General features: G+C 50.5%; 1 protein-coding gene across 2 annotated transcripts; it reads right to left on the reverse strand.

The window, feature by feature from the left end:
- Positions 1-9,245: 9,245 nt before the first annotated feature.
- FASTKD3 (FAST kinase domains 3) lies at positions 9,246-19,970 on the reverse strand. Of its 2 annotated transcripts, none has more exons than XM_039223315.1 (7): positions 19,905-19,970; positions 17,519-18,990; positions 15,952-16,037; positions 12,507-12,681; positions 11,320-11,389; positions 10,663-10,777; positions 9,246-9,595 (listed from the first exon to the last, which is right to left on the reverse strand). In XM_039223315.1, the coding sequence occupies exons 2-7, from the start codon at positions 18,954-18,956 to the stop codon at positions 9,497-9,499; spliced, it is 1,983 nt and encodes a 660-aa protein (XP_039079246.1). In that variant the 5' UTR covers positions 18,957-18,990; positions 19,905-19,970; the 3' UTR covers positions 9,246-9,496. The 2 variants fall into 2 exon arrangements, with proteins under 2 accessions (XP_039079246.1, XP_039079247.1); XM_039223316.1 differs by lacking the exon at positions 19,905-19,970 and adding an exon at positions 19,248-19,688.
- Between the last annotated feature and the right edge of the window lie 28 nt (positions 19,971-19,998).

Here is a 19,998-nt window from a genome sequence, read left to right on the forward strand (position 1 = left end):
GCCGGGCGCCCGCGTTCGGCGTCGCCTGGAAACCGCGTCCCCTGGGCACCGGCTGGGCGGGGCCGGGGGTGGGCCCCACCGCCCTCTCCCCTCCCCCACTCCGCTCCGGGCCGAGCTCCCTCCTCCTCCTCCCCTCGCCCCCTCCCCTCCCCGCTCCTCCCGCCCCCGCTCGGCCCTCCCTTGCCCGCTCCTCCCCGCCGCCCTGCTCAGTCCTCCACGCACCCCCAGCCACGCCCCGGGTGTTTCCTCGAAGGGGAGTCCCTGGAGTCCCAGGGGCACACGGGGGCTCCCGGGTGGGAGAGGCCTCGGGGTCGGCGCCTTCCAGCCCGCTGACCCTTCGCCCGGCTGCACCGGGTCTCACCCAGACCGCTGGTTTGTCAGGCAGCTGATGCCTCTGTGCGGCCTTGGGGGTGCAGTCCCGAACCGGAGCGTCCAGCCCGCGGACCGAACGGAAAGACCAGTGACCTGAGGGGCTCTAGAGCAGCGTCGCCCCATAGGGACGTAATGGGAGCCACACGCGTAATTTAAAACTTGCCGGTTCCCGCTGAAAAGGGGAAAAGACACAGATGAAATTAATTGTAAGAAAGTGCTTCTTTTACTCAGTTTGTCCACCACGTTGTCATTTTGACACGTGGCCCCAGCCACAGTCCGAGGGCTGAGCGGCCGCACCGGGCTAGTACTTAGGGCATTTATTGCCAGAGAAGGTGTGAGGCTCCCAGGAATTAAGTCCGCTCCCGTCAGCGGCTCCGGTCGGAGCGCTAGCGCGCCTCTGCTAACAGGGTCATGCTGTCTGTAGATCTGAAAGCTGGTTCTAGACGCCCTTGGCCGAAAGTTCATGGAGCAGAAGCCCATGAACAGGTTCGGAGGGGAAAGGCATCAGGGTGACAAAACCTAGGGAAGTACCTTAACCAGGGTGCTTGGTGAAGGCCAGCCTCTATGAGGGGGTGACAATGGAGCAGAACTGTAACGAGGAGCCAGACTTGGTCAAGTCTTCCAGAAAGTCCCTTCCAAGCAGAGGGAAGAGACGCTGTGGGGCCCCTGAGGCAGACCCATCTTGACGTGCTCCAAAGGCAGCCAGAAAAGAGGATGGTGGAGTTTCAGAAGAGGAGGATTTGAGAAGCCCACCAACCCAATCAAAGGAGGGAGGCGGAGACTCAGAGCACAGTGAAGGGAGGCTTTGATCAACATTCTTGCAAGAGCAGGTGTCTGGGGCGCCTGAGTGGCTCCGTCAGTTAAGCATCCACTTTGGCTCAGGTCATGATCTCATGGCTTGTGAGATCAAGCCCCGATTTGGGCTCTGTGCTGACAGCTCAGAGCCTGGAGCCTGCTTGGGATTCTGTGTCTCCCTCTCTCTCTCTGCCCCTCCCTCCCTCACTCACATGTACGTGCTCTCTCTCTCTCAAAAATAAACATTAGGGGCACCTGGGGGGCTCAGTCGATTAAGCGTCTGACTTTGGCTCAGGTCATGATCTCATCGTCCGTGGGTTTGAGCCCCGATTTGGGCTCTGTGCTGACAGCTCAGAGCCTGGAGCCTGCTTCAGATTCTGTGTCTCCTCTCTGCCCCTCCCCTGCTTATGCTCTGTCTCTCAAAAATGACTAAACGTTTAAAAAAAAAAAAAAGAGCAGGTGTCTGATGGACAGGAACACTGTGGGCAGTGTCAGCAGACAATTTATCTCCTCGCTCGCAAGTCCCTCCCCTGGTTCCTCATTGGCTGAGCACTGCAGAGGTTACAGCCTTACCCGGACATTGTCTACACCCATGTAAGGCAAAAAGTAGCTGATTAGAACAAACGTATATTTCCTGAGACTTTCAGTTTCTCCGCCCTGTTCTTTGGCGCATACTCATCGCAAAGCTTGTGAAAATAAGCCCACAAAAGCAGGGGGGAAGAGGAACTAGGACGTGAAGTGTCTAAGGGTTTGGGACTCCACTGTGAAGGGGGAGCATGCATATTTCAAATACATTGTAAACCTACTGCTAACCAGGCGGCACAGCTTTTATCTGGTATTTATGAAAATGAAACATCTCCCTTCTCGCAGAGGACACTAGAAGAAGTGAAGGAGGACACGTAGGCAGGGACCAGACCCAACGCTCTGGGGGACAACCCTCTACCTTCTCATTCCCCCTCTTACTTGGAATCTCTTGTCTGCAATTCCTTACGCAGGCTGGTGTAGACCTCTCAGTCCGAAGCACAAGGTAGCACCTCCCTGTTGAGTTCTCCTCATGTCTCCTGGAGGTCCTGGTGTGCAGGACTTAATGCGGAGCCACCGTTCTGTCTCATGGCGCCCCCATGAGGTCTGAGAACCCCATGTACCTTCTTTGCCCCGATACCCATCTCCTTGCTCCACTGGCAGGACAGATGATTTGGGCTGGGTCAGACAAAGGTCAGACACCAGTCTACTTTGTCCCCAAGCTCCAGGGGGCATCTCACGAGAGGCTGACATGTCCTTGGAGCTTGGAGACAGAGCACCACCACCCCTGTGTGTGAAGTGAAGGGAGAGTGTCTCTCATCCATCCCCATGCGGCAGAGTCCTCCTAAAAGCACCACAAAGAAAGAAAAAGAAGCTCTTATAATCCATTACCTCTCTCAGTCTCTGCAGCCTCTTTCAACGATGTGACAGAGGTGGTCATTTGGCCACACGACTTTGCACACCCCACGTAGGTGATCCAATATCACAGCGTGGAACAGGGAACTAGCCGATCTCAATTAGCTTGAGAAGGCAGCTAACACTGACACTGAAATAACCTCGTCGTACAATCTTTTTCCAAGGCTCTAGGATGTGAATCTGTTGCTAGTTTCAGGGCATGACATTTCATGATGCACCAGACTCAGCGCTCAGGAGGGTGAGACAACAGACATACATCTTTTTCTTCTTTGATGGCTCAAGGATGGCTGACACACAGTAGGTCCTCAACACATCTTTGGTGACTAAAGAAAGAAATAATACAGTGGCTATAGCTTGGTCCGCTCTAAAGGTAGATGTGGGACATGGGCTCGAGTGCTCTGCCTTTATCTGGGAGATATAACAGGGGGCATGAATGAGGGAGCAGGAGTGGGAGAGGCAGGAAAGTCAGTAGAAGAATGAATTATCAAGGGCAGCCGGAGCTCTGCCCTGCCCAGAACTTTCTGAGGAGCGTGGAGAGCAGGCTATTAGAAGTGCCTGCCAGATCGATGAACCTGGATGTGGTGCCTTTTATCCTTTGCTCTGAGTCCATCTGGGTTGAAGCCTGCCCTTGGATCTTTTACTCCTGACCTAGAATAACCGCTGCTGGGTGCTTCGTGGGCTCCCCTGCAGGTATTGCCTCAGGGTCAGAGGAGACTGACAGCAAAAGGCATGGGGGCATCTACTGAGGTGTGGTGCTGTTTTGGGAGGTGAGTCCTAGCCCCGTAGAAGCGGCCACCACCCTGAGGCTGCAGGCCAGGGGCCTAATGATAGAGGAAAGAAGAGGTAAGACAGGCTTGACCTGTTTCAATTACCTGGAGGTTTTAGTTCCTTTAAAAATCTCTCCCCCCGACCCCCTTCCACAATCCTATTATGTATTCCAAGTAAGAGTGGAATAGAAAGTCGGAGAGTCGAACATGTTTAAGTCCCTCCTGTCTGTAACTTGTACTTACAAAGTGCTGTGCAGGACAGAAAGGGGAAGGAATGAACAGCTGCCCTCGAAAGGAGTGAATTAATAGCTGAAGGAGGCACGCTGTCTATGTGGGGGGGGGGAGATTAACTATGCCGGGGGAGGGGGATCAGCTCAGCTGGGTGTTGCAGGTGACAGCGTCCGCTGAGGTGTGCGATATTCCCACCCCCAAATCCCACTCCGGCACCATGGGCTTTGTGCGGTGCCAGGGCTGACTTTGGGTGTGTCATGTTGTCTTTCCTCTGCCCTGAGGCCGACTTAGTAATAAAACATCGGAAAGTAATATGTGACCTTTGCCTGGAGCCTGATTCAAACAAGCAAACAGTTAAGGAATAGTTTTTGAGACAGTTTAGGAAGGCAGGAACTATAGACCAGGTGTTAAATGGTTGTAGAGAATAATTATTAGTTTGTTAGTTGTAACAATAGTAGAATACTTAGATAAAAAAGTGTTCATTGGTTGTGGATGTATACTTAGCTATTAAGGAATAAACTATATGATAGCCTGGATTTCTCTACAAACTTTCCAATAAAGAAAGGGAAAGAGTCGATGAATCATGATTAGAGAATTTAGGTAATTTTTCATGCCGAATAAAAGGACTCACATGGATTCATTACATTGTTCTTTCTCTTTATTTTCTTCTTTCTGTGTTCAGAGTTTTCTATAATAAAAGTAAAAACTGGAAGAGTTATTGGGACGCCTGGGGGGCCCAGTCAGTTAAGCGTCTGACTCTTGATGTCGGCTCAGGTCATGATGTCACGTTTCATGGGATCAAGCCCCGCCTTAGGCTCTTTGCTGACAGAGTGGAGCCTGCTTTCTATTCTCTCTCTGTCCCTCCCTTGCTCATGTGTGTATGTGCTCTGTCAAAATAAATAAATAAACATTAAAGAAACAATAAGAGTTATTAAGATACTGTTTCTTGCAATCATCAGAACCCCAAATATCGGAGTGTGTGCTAGACGCCAGGGCTCTGGGAGGGGGAGGGTACAGGAAAGCTGGTTTTCTTCTTAGATGGGATTACACGTATATTAAGGTAAAAAAGAATCCTCAGAAATGTCTTTTTCATGTTTATTTTTGAGAGAGAAAGAGAATGGGCAGGGGAGGGACAGAGAGGGGGTGACAGAAAATCCCAAGCAGGCTCTGCGCTGACAGCATAGATGCGGGGCTCAAACCCACACACGGTGAGATCCTGACGGGAGCTGAAGTTGGACGCCCAACCGACTGAGCCACCCAGGCGCCCCCAGGGTGAGATGTCATATGACAGATCCCACAGCCAAAGACCACCACCTGGAAGTTAGGCGCAGGAAGGGAGACAGGTCCTGAGGGCAGCCAAGGGCAGGGACGGCCTGGAGATCAGAGGATTTGGGGAAGGCGGGTTGGGGTAAGACCGAGTAAGCTGCATGGAGATACTCACGCAGAACAGGTTTGCCCGTAAAAGGTTAAGGTTGGGCCTGACCAGAGAAGCCGACTCCGGATCCTCGAAGGGAAGATAAAGGTGGGAAGTCGTGTCCAAGCCCCACCTCAGCTGAAGCGCTGAATCAGGTTGGAAATGGAGTTTATATGTTTGTGTCAAAATCACCCATGTGATTCTGATGTGGCTCAGGATCCTGGAGGCAACAAAGGAATGTTCCATTCTAGTCGACACGGTTTCAAACAGCAAAGATTTTGCTGCACGAGGGTTCCCGGCACCCTGTCCTCGGTCCTAATTAACCAAAGCGGCTGCCTGTTCACCGCGGGAGTCGTGTTCCTCCCCCAGAGCATCCCGGCGAGTACCCTCGGCACTAGTTGTAGCAATGAAGGTGAGTTAGGAATGCAACATTAACACACGGACCGGTAACGACAGCCACAAGTCTTACTGAGCACTCGCCGTTTGCCGGGTTCTGGCCAAACACGTTACGAGCTGTGTCTCATTTCACTCCCCTGCACGAAGCGCAGAGACTCAGCACGAAGGGTGTGGGCTCGCTCCCAGTTTGGGGAAATCTCCGCCTCTGGAGGCTAACTCACCTAGCTCGCCGCCCCTGAGCCCAGATCCCCTCACTGCACTTGAACTCGACGGCTTCCGTGAGTGCAGCGTTTTTAGAGGGAACCGAGGACTTCTTTGCTCTCTCAGAATTCTATCAGGAATACACTGAGTTCTGTCCCTTCTTGTTTTTCCTTCCACACAACAGACGTTGACCAGGCCTCCACACACACCCGGCCGTGGGAGGGGGGCAGACAGGGTCCTGGGTCCTGTCGACCCTTCAAGTCTGGGTGGTTCAGGCGACATGCATTCCTTTTGTAGAGGAAGGAAAGGAAAAGCACCTGTTTTGTTCTGACGGGACGGTCACCCCACGCTCCCACAGCTCCTGTGCCCGCATCCACTCTCCTCCAGAAATCTCCCTTCTGAACTGCTGCAACCCAACGAATAGCCCAGGCTTTGCTGCCCCCTAGAGGTGGGCCTGAAGAATATCACCATGGTGGTGGTGGGGAGGAAGGCTTTCTAGTAGAACAATTTTTCACCCCCTTTTTTTTTTTGTTTTTCTTTTTTTAAAATTTTCTTTGCTCTTACTTTTGAAAAGCTACAGTGAGATATAGAAAGACGTCACCAGGGGCGCCTGAGTGGCTCCGTTGGTTAAGATCTCCTGCATGATCTAATGGTTCGTGAGTTCGAGCCCCCAGTTGGGTTCTGCACTGACAAAGCGGAGCCTGCTTGGGATTCTGTCCCTCCTTCTCTCTCTGCCCCGCCCCCCGTCTCAAAATAAATAAACTTTAAAAAAAGATACCATCAATGTATGATAACAAGAGCTATGAGACTGGTAAGTCATTCCAGCAATACCATCACTTTTGCTTGGGTGGGTAAACGTTACTACCTGAGGGTTCCGACGATGAGGACTTGGCTTTAGAATCTTACAGGACTCGTCAAATTCACTGCACCTGGTCAAACCAGAAACCTTGTATCTACTTACTAGCCTCAATGATCGTCATGACAAACACGTACATTTTCAGGATTAAAATTTGCTTTATTTTTTAAATTATTTTTTAAAAATATTTTTTAAGGTTTATTTTTATTTGAGAAATAAAGAGGGAGAGAGAAAGCAAGCAGGGCAGGGGCAGAGACAGGGAGACAGAATCCCAAGCAGGCTCCGCACGGCCAGCACAGAGCCCGATGGGGCCTCAAGCTCACGCATCACAAGATCATGACCTGAGCTGAAGTGAAGAGTTGGAAGTTTCAACCACTGAACCACCCAGGGGGCCCAGGATTAAAATTTGCTGTAAAACCAAGTGTCGGTCAGTCCGGCCTCCTCTGGACTGCTGTGTGCTCTGTGGCCCTGCCATGTCTGGAACGTTCTCCATGGCACAGACCCACCTCCCTTCCACCTAACCTTCAGCTCACAGCCTCACTCACTCCCCGCACAGGCCTGGGCCGTTCTCCATTGGGAGTCTCGCACACCCGGGGGCCAGTGGGCTCCCCGCTATAATCATCTGCTCACTGACTGGCTTCACTCAACTCCTGGCCCCTCAGGCCTGGCTGGGCCCTGTTCCCTTCCCTCAGCAGCTGATGCATTCAGGGGGCCCCCACGCCGTGAGAGCCCTTCCATAAATGTCTGGGGAACGAACGAAGGGCAGGGAGAGACAAATGAGTCTAGGAGGCCCCGGGGAGGGGGATGTGACTCTGGTTGGAGGGAGGCCGGTCACGGTGGGGGAGGACTTAGACCCACAGCAGAGAAAGAACATTCTAGCCTGTACTTAGAATTTAGAGCAGTCACCACACCTTTGTGTGGCTGTCTGTCGGGTCTTTCTTCTCTTTGCTCACTGCATCTCAGGCTGTTTCACACCCGATGAGCGAGTCATGGGGAAAGGCGAGCAGGGCAGTGGGGCTGGCCTGGAGGCCGGACAGGGAGCAGCATGGCCAAGCGGGCACAGAACTGGGCAGCCCCCAGGCACCCGTCCCCCGGCACCCGTCCCCAGGCTCCCGTCCCCCGGCACCCGTCCCCCGGCACCCGTCCCCAGGCTCCCATCCCCCGTCACCCATCCCCCGCCACCCGTCCCCGGCTCCGCTCGCTGCTATCACTCTCCTCTGCAGTCAGAGGCGCGTGCTCCACCGGCTGCAGGCTGGGGGCCTGCTCTGCTCCGGGAACTTTCCTAAGTGCCTTATGTATTTTAACTAATTCTCATTTTGACCAGTTGTGGGTTGAATCCTATACCTCCCACTGTCCCTCCCCCCCACCCCCCGAAAAAAGCTAATCCCAATGCCTACGAATATGACCTTCTTTGGACATAGGGTCTTCACAGAGTCAATCAAGTTAAGATGAGGTCATGGGTGGGCCCCAATCCCATAGGGCCTGAGTCCTTGGAAAAGGGGGAATTTGGGCACAGAAATGCGTACACAGGGAGACAATCATGGGCAGACAGACTCAGACTCAGACACACACACACACACGCAGGGACGACAGCCATGTGAACACGCGGCAGCACACCAGGGAACGCCCAGGACCACCAGAAGCTGGGAGAAGCAAGGACAGATCTTCCTCTGGAGCCCCCGAGGGAGTGAGGCTCTGCTGACACTGACTGGGGCCCCCTGTCCCCCAGGACCAGGAGAAAATAAACTTCTGTTGTGTGGTACTTAGTTGTGGCCGCCCTAGGAAACTTCTCACAAGCCCGTTGCTATTGCTGGTTATCCCTGCGGGAACGGAGGCCCAAGGTCATCAGGTAGCCGGCGGGAAAGCTGGAACTCGCACCCGGGCTGGGTTCTCGGCGGCTGTGCTCTACTGCTTCTCAAGCCCAGACTCCACCCGTCGCTTCTGATGCCGGACGTGGGTGGGACGCTCAGGCCCGCTGAGCTGGAACAAAACCCGACTCAGAAGGGCGGGGGCCCACAGGAGCCTGGGCTGCAGTGCTAGGCACGGTGCGGACAGAGCTCTGTGCTCCACCAGCCCGGTGTCCCCTTCTGCCCCCGCACTTTAACCTGACCCCGACAGGACTGGATGAGGGGGGCGGGGCAGGACTGGAAGGGATGCGGAAGGAACCAGAAGAGATCAACCAGAGGAGGACGCAGCTGCTCTCAATGGGAGACACTCTGATCCGTTCCGGATTCAAAATTCAGAAGCTTCTCCCCCGAGTCAAACGCCCCTCCCAAAGCCCTGCCTGCAGAAATGAGCTTTCCTGTCTTTATACCTTAAAAAAACCAAATAGCTCCCATTCCAATGGGAAACATTTTCTTCTTAACTAAAGGGTAATTTGTGCGTCATTCCGTCCTCACACGTGCATATCCATAATCCTACTCTTTTTCTTGTTCCTCCTCTTACCACGACCTCTTCGAACACAGTAGGAGACCACATTTCCTCCTTCTGTTACAAGAGTTCACAAAGAAAGGTCTTGGAAGAAAACATTTTCAGTTAGCAAGTAACTATGGCACAACAAAGGTTTAAAAATAGGGACACTTGGGGCGCCGGGGTGGCTCAGTCGGTTGAGCATCAGTGTCTTGATTTTGGCTCAGGTCATGATCCCAGGGTCGTGGGATCGAGCCCCCAGTCGGGCTCTGTGCTGAGTGTGGAGCCTGCTTGGGATTCCCTCTCCCACTGGCCCTTACCCCTCCTGCACGCACACACGGAGGCCCTCTGCCTCTAAAATACAAAATACTCATCACATTTCTTTATTGTACTTGGTCAATTGCTATGTGTATAAAAGTATAATACTAGTATTAAATAAAAATAAAAAAACTTCTTTTCAATTTACCAGTGGTAAGTGCATACACGGTATAAGGAAAACTACCGACCTTTCCAGATCACGGCCAACTCACAACTTACACCCTTTCACGGCCTTTTCTGTACCGAGTCCCAAGGAAACACAAGTTCTTTCACCGAGTCGAAAGCCAGTGTCCCTTCTTGTTACCAGCGAACTCCCACGTTGTGAGGAAAGAGTTTTCTCTGTAGATATTCCACCAATTCAACTCTTGATTTTAGCATCTCAACCTCATAATAGGGGATCTGTAAGGGGAGAGAAATCGAAGGCATCAACATCCGTCACGTTCTAACACCACTCTGGTGTTTCGGTTCCTCGAACCTTCTGCCACAGTGCCTGGAGGCAAAGCTCACGGCTATTCATCGGGTGCCCCCCAGTACCCCCAGGGTGCCCGGCACACGGTGGGAATCAGTAAACAGGCAGCAGAACACTCAGAGAGAATGGGCACCTTGCGTGGAGAAAGGCTCACGTTTCAGGTCAGGGCAGAAGGGGGGCCCAGCCCAGAACTTGGATGTGCAGTGTAGAGAGACCAGTCTGCTGGTGGAGGCAGCCTGGCCACAGGGGGGAGGGGAGAGTGGGGGGAGGGAAGAGCAGGGGGGAGGGGAGAGCGGGGGGGGCAGGGGCAGAAAAGAGACCGCTGAGCTTGGCCAATGGCCAACCATGGAGGGCCCTGGATGCCGAGACACAGAGGGGCTTCCGCTGCATCTTGTCAGCAGTGAAGGAACAGTGAAGGTCTCTCCTCACACCTGCACGTTAGTGTTAGGAGGGGTCGGTAATCTGCGGATGCAGGTAAACTACAGAGTGGGGAGACAGTGAGCAGACAGGACAGCAGAGAGCAGACCAGCAGCCGCCAAATGACTGCGAAGCTCTATGAACATTTGCTGCCAACTCCGCACAGGCCACCTTGTTAAGAGATCGACAATACAAACACAAATAAGGGCTCAAGTGTTAAAAGCACAATGACGATCCTGGTTTTAATGGGGTCATCTTGTCTGTTTCTATTCATTCCATCAGAGGGACATTAAGGCAAAACAGGTGCTCTAATAATTCAGTAGCCCTCGAAGCAGGGGTTAGCATAGCTTAAAGAGGGCATGGGATCCTCACTTTTATAAAACTGGGGGTCTGAATATTCTGTATTTCAAAATACAAAGAGATTTTTTTTTTCTTTTAACTGGTAAAATGCACAGAGTTGCAATTTAAACTAGACATAAGACGGTTGGTCCACTGGGCTGGCAGACCACCTAGTGCCCTGGAGAAAGCACATTTAAATTAGAAGTTGCTTTAGGGGAGAAGAAAATACGTGGATTCCTACCTGAACAACTTGATAACCAAGCAGGCGTAGGTGTCTGTGCTTAATAGCTTCCTTTCCCAGTAAGTGTTTGCTATTCAGTGAAAATCTTTTTGGATCATCAATGCACAGTGCTAACCTGAAAAATCGGACAGAGAAAGTTAGTTTTTAAAACAATCCAAAACATTTATACATTTTTAGTGGAAAGGGCTTATTTGGGATTTGGCTATTCCTATGTATCAATATTATTTTCAAATAAATCATGAGTGTGCCATCCTTTAAACTGCTGACAAAGCGCTTAATCTTATTAATGTTTCAGTTACAAGGAATTTCCAAATTTGGGATGCTATACAGTAGGGTCTTTACTTTCAGAAACATGTCTATTTTCCTGCCTTTTGTTTTTTTAAGTACTTCTTTTAACGCTTTATTTATTTACTTTGAGTTGGGGGAGGGGACAGAGAGAGAGAGGGAGACAGAGACAGTCCCAAGTAGGTTTCGTAATAACAGCAAAGAGCCCACCCAATGCCAGGCTTGAACCCAGGAACTGTGAGATCATGACCTGAGCTGAAATCAAAAGTCGGATGCCTAACCGACTGAGCCGCCCAGGCGCCCCACCCGCCTCCCCAACAATCATTAACCCAATGAGTCTTGTAACATAAAAACCACACCAGCTTTCTTCACCTTTTATGCACATCTTCATCAATCGTAAACGGCAATACTAATCCTTCTTCGTCTAATTTAATTTCAACATCTGGTGAGAGAAGAAAGGAAATTCTCTACGTGATACCCTCACAAACACTACGTTCCTTTCCTCCTCCTCCTTCTGTTCTGAGATCGTCTACGCTGCGATTTACCAGCCGCACTGGAGACTGCAAAGTAATGCACACTGGCCTTCGTGAGCATTTTAACTTAACCAGCTCTGGACCCAGCAGGCCAGCCTCGGCCTCTAAAACAAGGTGTCGGTGTGACAAGAGCCACATGTACTTCTTCCTCTCGGTCCTTGAGGGGAGAGCAGGGACCCAGACAGGAAGCGAAGCCAGGCTGTAGCCTACACAAGGCTCCCGGGCTCTCCAGGGTAGGCAGAGCCTCCTGCACCATGATGTGAGGTCGCTGGGCACGGCAACCCCCACTTCCTTCCCTCTGATGTCCTCTGACCCCTTTGTAAAAAGAGCCCCTACAGGAGGAGGGAAGTGAGCTGTGACCACCGGAAGCCTGTGAAACACTGTCTCCTTGGAGCTGATCTTCTTACATTCATTCATTCATTTAGAAAACTGTCCCGCGCAGAAGGACGTGAACTCTCCAGTCAGCCCCACCCAACAGAACTTTCTGCTGTGATGCAAGAGTTTACGCCTTTGCTGTCCAGTGCGACCGCCGGCCACCTGTGGTTCTGAGCCCTTGACGTGTGGCCAGTGCAACCAAAGAACTGAACTTGGACTGTTTAAATTTTAACTAACGTAAATTTAAGTAGCCACAGGTACCACTGGCCACGGTGCCGGGCAGCGCTGACCTAGAGGAGCACAGCGACTATACTGGCTAATGATTACCCGCACTTACTATGCTCCAGCAGCTCGCTCAGTGGGATCGGCAAGTCAGGGTCACTATTCTTACTCTCATTTTACAGAAAAGCAGCAAATGGAAAAAGCTTACTCTGCCCAAAGGCATTCCCCGACCATGGGGCTAACAGGCGGGGCGTCCCCCCTCCCCATGCATCTGGACCCCACGGCTCACCCACTGTTCCCAGCCGCCTTCAGGGAAGGGCCAGCCGTGTTTTACTTCCAGACCTTTCAGTGGTTTCAAAGTCCCACATACTCCCAAAGAGGGCAGCAGGCAGAAGCAAGTAAGCGGTAACAAGACGCCCAGGGACCTACCTATTGTGTAACAATACGGTGTTAACACTTTTGAAGCAAAGTACATTCTCGCTCCCAGAAGGTCGATCAGCCCGATCCTCACAAGCTTGTAAAGCTGAAAATCCACTGGCGTCTCCAGAGAGCGGCACGGGGTAAGAAACGACCTCACTTGATATTTAGGAAGAAGTTTCCGACCCTGAAAATGGTATGTTTAAACATGAAAAAGGAAGATACAAAACCATTAATAAAACAAGGTTACCTGCGTAGAAGTCGGATCGATATTATTCTATAAGCAGGATATTTCTCCAGGGTTAAGGACAAATACCTTCCTCAAAATGACAGCAGAAAAATATTCTTATGATAGTTCAAATCCAAAGGTTCGATAAATCTTTTTTTTTTTTAATTTTAATGTTTTATTTATTTCTGAGAGAGAGACAGCATGAGCAGGGGAGGGGCAGAGAGAGAGGGAGACACAGAATCTGAAGCAGGCTCCAGGCTCTGAGTTGTCAGCACAGAGCCTGACACGGGGCTTGAACCCACGAACCGTAAGATCATGACCTGAGCCAAAGTCGGACGCTTAACCGACTGAGCCACCCAGGCGCCCCTCGACAGATCTTTTAAATGTGTTTAAAAAAAAATTTTTTTAACATTTACTTATTTTTGAGGCAGAGTGTGAGCGGGGGAGGGTCAGAGAGAGAGGGAGACACCGAAGTTGAAACAGGCTCCAGGCTCCGAGCCGGCAGCACAGAGCCCAATGCGGGGCTTGAACTTGTGAACCACGAGATCATGACCTAAGCCGAAGTCAGATGGTTAACTGACTGAGCCACCCAGGTGCCCCTAAATGTATTTTAAAAGTAGTTCGTGGTTGGGGCACCTGGGTGGCTCAGTCGGTTAAGCGTCCGACTTTCACTTAGGTCATGATCTCGCAGTTCGTGGGTTCGAGCCCCGCGTCGGGCTCTGTGCTGACTGCCAGCTCGGAGCCTGGAGCCTGTTTCAGAGTCTGTGACTCCCTCTCTCTCTGGCCCTCCCCTGCTCACGCTGTCTCTCTCTCTCCTAGAAATAAATAAAAATATTAAAAAAAATTAAAAAAAAAAGTAGTTCGTGGTCATAGAAAGAAAGGAAGGGAGGGAGTGGGGGAGGGAGGAAACAAAAGTGCTCCTGCGGCTCAAGTAATATCTCTGGAACTTTTAGAATTGTTTTAAGGGCCTTAAGAACATTAATGTTTTTAACAGAAAACAATATGATAAGGGTGATGTTTCAAGTTAGACAGGAGAGCTACATAATAAATGGTACAGCTAGTAATCCGTCTGGAAAATAACCAAGCGAAAGTTCTAGCACATGTCAACGACTACCATAAATTCCAGGTGAGCTAACATGCTTTAAATACAGTAAGGAAAGTGAATATATAAAAAAATTTAGTAAAATATTTATACTATGTTAGGAGTGATAAAATATTCTAAAGGGAGAGAGGAAACCCAGAAACCATAATAGATGGGATACGTTTGACTATAGAAAACTTTAAAAATTTCTTTAGTGCAGAGATCATAAATGATATTAAGCTAACCGCCCCCCCCCAAAAAATTAACAACTACACACCAGGATGAAATACATGCAACATACATAGAAGCTAATACCTCTATTTTACAATGTGATCTAGGGCAGAAAAAAAAAAAGAAAAAAGAACTGATAGGAATCAGAGTCAGGAGGGAACGATGTAATTCACAGCAGATGTAAATGAGCAGTGAGCACCGTGAAAATACGTTCAGCTCATAATCGCTGATTAAAATGCAATTTCAACACGTGACACGGTACTTTTCCACGGAGTCAAATGACAACGACTCAAGGGACTAGTAACGCTCGGCAACAGAAGCGATAGGGACGTGGCCGTCTTCATTCCCCGCAGGGAAAGGGACATCTACCGCTACCAGGGGAGACGCAGCTGTCAGCCCAGAACCTCGTCAGGAATCCAGTCTCTAGACTGAAAAACGAGAAGAACGCACTTCAACTTCATGTCTGGCCCTGGAGGGATGTCCCTGGTGTGTACTGGGCATGTGAGAGCTCACTGTACTTGGAGTGACAGGACAGAGGGACAGGACAGTGTTCACGGATCTGTGCACATTTGTACACAAAAATGCCAACGCTGCTCCTTCAGGGATGGAAGGAGGTTGTGGTAAATAGCACTTACTTTCATAAGCCTTCGTCCCGTTAAAGCGGTTTTGTTTGTTTGTTTTTTTTAGGTAGGGTCCACGCCCAACATGGGGCTTGAACTCACAACTCACAACTTGGAGATCAAGAGTCCCATGCTCTACAGACTGAGTCAGACAGGAGCCCCTGTTGAAGCTGTTTTAAAGAAAATAGTGGTACCTTTCCTTTCTTCCACCTTAATCTAAAATGAGCTTTTTTTTTTTTAATGTTTGTTTACTTTGAGAGAGAGAACCTGGGCTCACGAGCAGTAGTGGGGTGGAGAGAGAGAATCCCAAGCAGGCTCCACACTGTCAGCACAGAGCCCAATAACGTGGGGCTCGAACTCACAACCTGGGAGATCACAACCTGGGAGATCACAACCTGGGCCGAGATCAAGAGTCGGATGATGCATGATCAAGAGTCAGATGCTAAACTGACTGACCCACCCAAGTGCCCCAAAATGAGCTATTCTTTTTTTTTTTAATCTTTTATTTTTGAGAGAGAGAGGGAGACAAAGTACAAGTAGGGAGGGGTACAGAGAGAGGAGATACAGAATCCAAAGCAGGCTCCAGGCTCTGAGCTGTCAGCACAGAGCCCAACATGGGGCTCAAACCCACAGATCGCGAGATCATGACCTGAGCCAAAGTCGGACACTTAACCTACTGAGCCACCCAGGTGCCCCCAAAGCGAGCTATTCTTAAACGTGATTTGGTCTAGCACAGAGGAGTGGGAGGGATGGGAGAGTCTGGAGATTCCACCTGTGATCCTGAACAAGGTGCTGGATTAGGTTATGAGAACGAATGTCTAGAGTACTGGGCAGGAAGCACAAAGTCCACCTAAACTAAACCCTATCAGGTAAGGATGAAACTTCTTGCTTGGCTTAGAAACATACTTGAAACAGTCTGGGATTTGTTCAGTCCTAACTGAACGAGGGATTCACATTTCTGAATCTAACAGCGGTGGGGAGTGCAAGCCCTTCAGAGCCCTCAGAGTCCACCCAGAATGCTCTGACTCATACGCCTGCAGCACTCCATAGAACCTTCCAGAAACCTTGCACAACAGGAAGTGGGTACTTCCAGGACAAGAACACAGGTATGGAGCCAATTTATCAATGAGAAGGCCACCTAGTGGGAAAGTTACTCTGAGTGAAGGAAAGTTCTGTGTTCTGATGAGGTTACTGAGACTGATCAAAAGGGGAGAAACTTAAAAGATGGGGAGAGGGCACTAAAGAAAGCTCCCCCCCCCACCCCCGGAGATAAGGTATCATGGCTCCTGCCTTTACCTTGTAGAAAGGGCATTCCAGCACTGAGGTTAGGAACAGTTGGGTCAGCTGTGCGAGGCTCAGTCTGTCCACATACGATTCTTCACCTGAAATAAGGAGGATTCCAGTTGTAGTCAAGTTTGAATTTCGGTTTGTGCAATGAAAGAAAGGACCATGAGGAATGTACGATGCACACTAATCACTCGGGAAGCAACGTGCTATTAAACGGCAGTCAGAAAAGAACCTGTCAGAGGTAATCATGCCTTCTTGCCTGCCAACAATGCCATCTCATTTAAACTTTTTTTTTTAAGTTTTATTTATTTTGACAGAGAGAGAGAGAGAAAGAGGGAGAGAGCGAGAGAGCGAGCATGAGCAGGAGAGGGGCAGAGAGAGAGGGAAAGACAGAATCCCAAGCAGGCTCCACGCTATCAGAACAGAGCCCAATGCGGAGTTGGAACTCATGAACGATGAGACCATGACCTGAACTGAACTCAAGAGTCGGATGCTGAACCAACTGAGCCCCCCAGGCGCCCCAATGCCATCCCATCTGAACTTCCAAGGAACTCAAGCTATAATGAAAAGTAACAGGTATGTTAAAATCAATGAGAATTTCCTTTAACCGTGGAGACCATTAACATCTGATGCATTTGGGTGGCCTTTAATTAAGGTGACCGACACCACCCTTTCTGAACACGGGAGTCTACAGTTGCTGTCATGGCTTCTCACATGTCGTCACAACTATCACCAACGCCACACCACGTCCCCACAAGACTCAGCTCAGCTGTGTGTGCCCCCTGGATAGTTTTCTCTGTGCAGTGCTCCATCATTCTTTAACTCCATGTACAACTCTGGCATCTGAAACAACATCTGAAACTTTGTATCTCCTCTTTAGGTTATTATGGAAGAGTAAACAAAGGCACCACACTGCTCAACTAAGAGGTAGATGTGGGACTTGAAAACATCACGCCTTCCTCAAAAAATTAACAACAGAATTCCCCTACGACCCAGCAATAGCACTGCTAGGAATTCACCCAAGGGACACAGGGGTGCTGATGCACAGGGGCACACGCACCCCACTGTTCATAGCAGCACTCTCAACAATAGCCAAATCACGGAAAGGGCCTAAGTGCCCATCAACTGACGAATGGATCAAGAAGATGTGGCTTATATACACATTCTGGCAATGAGAAAGAACGAAATCTGGCCATTTGTAGCAACGTGGATGGAACTCGAGGGTGTTAGGCTGAGCGAAATAAGTCAGGCAGAGAAGGACAGATACCATATGTTTGCACTCATAAGTGGAACAGGAGAAACTTAACAGAGGACCATGGGGGGAAGAAGGGGGAAAAATAGTGGGGGAGAGGGAGGGAGGCAAACCATGAGAGACTCTTGAATGCTGAGAACTGAGGGCTGATGGGGGTGGGGGGGAGGGGAAAGAAGGCGATGGGCATGGAGGAGGGCACTTGCTGGGATGAGCACGGGGTGTTAAATGGAAACCAACTTGACAATAAACTATGAAAGGTAACAAAAGAAAACATCACACCTTCAAGGATTAATTTCTCTACTCTCCAAGTTATAACCAACTCACCTTGCAGCTTCTGAAGAAAATGAGGGCTGAATATCTTTGCCATAAAGTTGACCGGATGGCATTCGATGAGCGAACATGAATGGAGAATCTTCAACAGTGTTTTGGGTGGGAAAGAATCGAAGTGCTTGAGTAACAGGTTCTCCAGCTTCCTAAATAAAGCAGAGGCATTTGGTGGCAAATAATTGAGTTTTCCAAACGGTTCGATTAACTCGGAAACCTGATGAAGCGAAAAATTCTCGGAGTGACCCTCTAAAGTTTCCGCCACGGCATCAAGGATGGGTTTTGAAAGGATCCGTTTCCTACTGCAGTACTCCATGGCCCTGCTGACGACCTCGGGGTCCAGAGTGAGACACAGCGAGGCCACATGCTGCTCGAGGGCCGCTGTAAAAAATCGGTCATTGTGCCCAAAGTATATGAAAGCCTCCAGGACTTTTGCGAGCTCTTCGTGAGTAAAACGAGGGATATGCCTCACGGCATATTTTCCCAATTTTATAACCAGAGGAAGTGCCTGAGTTTGATCAAGAGCCACGAGAGCAGTGAGCATCTGACTCATCAGTGTAGGACTCAAGCTGGAAACGACCGACAGAGAAAAGTTGTTAATCTTATTTAGAAACGGTTGGTGCTGGTCCGCTGTTTCGCTACAGGCTTGAAGGATTCTGTAAAGGGCCACAATATCGTCAAGGGCAAACGTTTCCAACTCTTCCCCTTGCAGTTGACACAGAATCAGTTCTAGTGTCTCACAGCCTGGACCCTGCAGTCTAATCAGACTTTCCCCGAGAATACAAAGCCTGTGGACCTCCAGGCCACCCCTCTGGACACGATGTCGGCTTTCTGCCACCAGGTTTTGTAACAAGCTACTCTGAGGGTCCACGTTCAACAGAGACAGAGCCTGTAATGCAGTCACCAAGGCAGCATCCGACAGCCCCGAAGAGTTCTGTTCAAACCGAAGGCATAAGGCCTGAAAGGCGCCATTCTCCAGGATTTCTTTCGGCAGCTTTTGATCACCATCTTTTTTCTCCACTTCCCAAATCCGTTGTAAGGCTCCTGCTGCCACAGTGTCAGGCAGCATTGGCAGCGTGCTTAGAAAATGTAACACTTCTTCCGAGGAAGCAAAGTCCTTGAGCCTCCCATAAAGCATCTGTTCATCCAGGCTTTTAGGATTTTGTTCAAGCCCGTGCCAATCACATGCCTGAGACAACACTGGCTCACCAAGCGGGTCAAGGGCGTTTCCATTTTGCGAATGGGACTTTTTACACCAGGCACGATGGATTCCGACCCCGAAAGGCTCGGGTGGCAGTGAAGGGAAGCACAGACTAGCACACTTCTTGCCCACCTTGTGAACGCGATTTACAGGATGACTTTTCAGAGCAGCCAGGGCTCCATGTTTCCGAAAATCGGCTAAATGGCAAAGGTTCCTCCGCAGGGTAATCAAAGCCATGCCATCAGAGCCTCAGATCTTCTTGATTTTATAACTAGAGAAAATAAAGAAATCACAGTCAAATATACTGAAAAAGTGACTCGCTCAACCACATGAATGCTTATGAAACTGAGGATGAGTACTCCTAAGAAATAACACACAAAAATTTCCCACTAAAACGCAAGCCCCCTAGATCAGCCCCTGCGCCCCACAGCTTAGAAACTGGCATCTACTGATGAGAATCACTATGTGTCTGTGCACTGTTGGGCCCCGTCTAGCTTAGCCCTCACAACACCACCATGAATTAAGTACCTCCAGTGTCACTTTACAGACGAGGAAAACTGAAGCCCTGAAAGGTTTTGGGTCCGGCGTCCGCAGCTCCGCAGTGGCGGTGCTGGGATCCCCCTCTGGCGGTGCGGATCCGAAACACACCTCCTCCAAGTTACATGCTGGTCGATGGGAGGCACTGCGTTTGGTTAAATATACTCAGAAGGAACGAGTAAAATGGCCAAAATTCGTCTAAGTCCACACGCAAAGCAAGATGAAAACCACGGTTAAGGAGCCCTGAGGCGCTGGTTTCCCCTCGGAGTGAAGACCTGGCCAGTCCCGAGGAGGAAAAGAATCGAGTTTGGCAAAGAGGGAAAAAGTAGGATTTAAAAGAAGCCAAAGGAGGCTGGCGTGTAAGGGAAGAAGGAGGGCGGTCCGTCCGGATCTAAACACCCCGTGTGAGATTTGGGAACACGAACGCGCGCGCCGGAGGGGACCGGGAGTCCCCTCCTTGGAATGAAAGGAACCCAGGGGCCGGGCGCCCCCAAACCCGAAGTCCAGGGCACCTGCGATAAAGCACCGGGCGCACGGCGGCGGCGGCAGCTGGAGAGGAGCAGGGGTGCCGGGGCAACACCGACTCCTCAGCGATGCCGCGGGCACATGCGCGCCGGGCCGGGGCACCTACCAAACTGGGACACCTACTGCGCTCACGCTGCCGGAGAACGAGAGGCAGCGAGGAGCCTGGAGCCTCGTGGGCCTCCGTACGCGCCTTCCGAAGCGCCGGGCGGCGTGGCGC

The sequence above is a fragment of the Hyaena hyaena genome, unplaced genomic scaffold, assembly GCF_003009895.1.
Source record: "Hyaena hyaena isolate Hyena2069 unplaced genomic scaffold, ASM300989v1 scaffold_1324, whole genome shotgun sequence".
Taxonomy (NCBI): domain Eukaryota; kingdom Metazoa; phylum Chordata; class Mammalia; order Carnivora; family Hyaenidae; genus Hyaena; species Hyaena hyaena.

What these genes read in the sequence shown, in the direction of transcription:
- FASTKD3 (XM_039223315.1), bottom strand. Translation starts at nt 18,956, where the DNA reads ATGGCTTTGATTACCCTGCGGAGGAACCTTTGCCATTTAGCCGATTTT. An exon ending in TTTTCTTCAGAAGCTGCAAG is followed by an intron (nt 16,038 to 17,518) that starts GTGAGTTGGTTA and finishes TCCTTATTTCAG; the next exon opens with GTGAAGAATCGTATGTGGAC. An exon ending in GATGAAGATGTGCATAAAAG is followed by an intron (nt 10,778 to 11,319) that starts GTGAAGAAAGCT and finishes CCGATTTTTCAG; the next exon opens with GTTAGCACTGTGCATTGATG.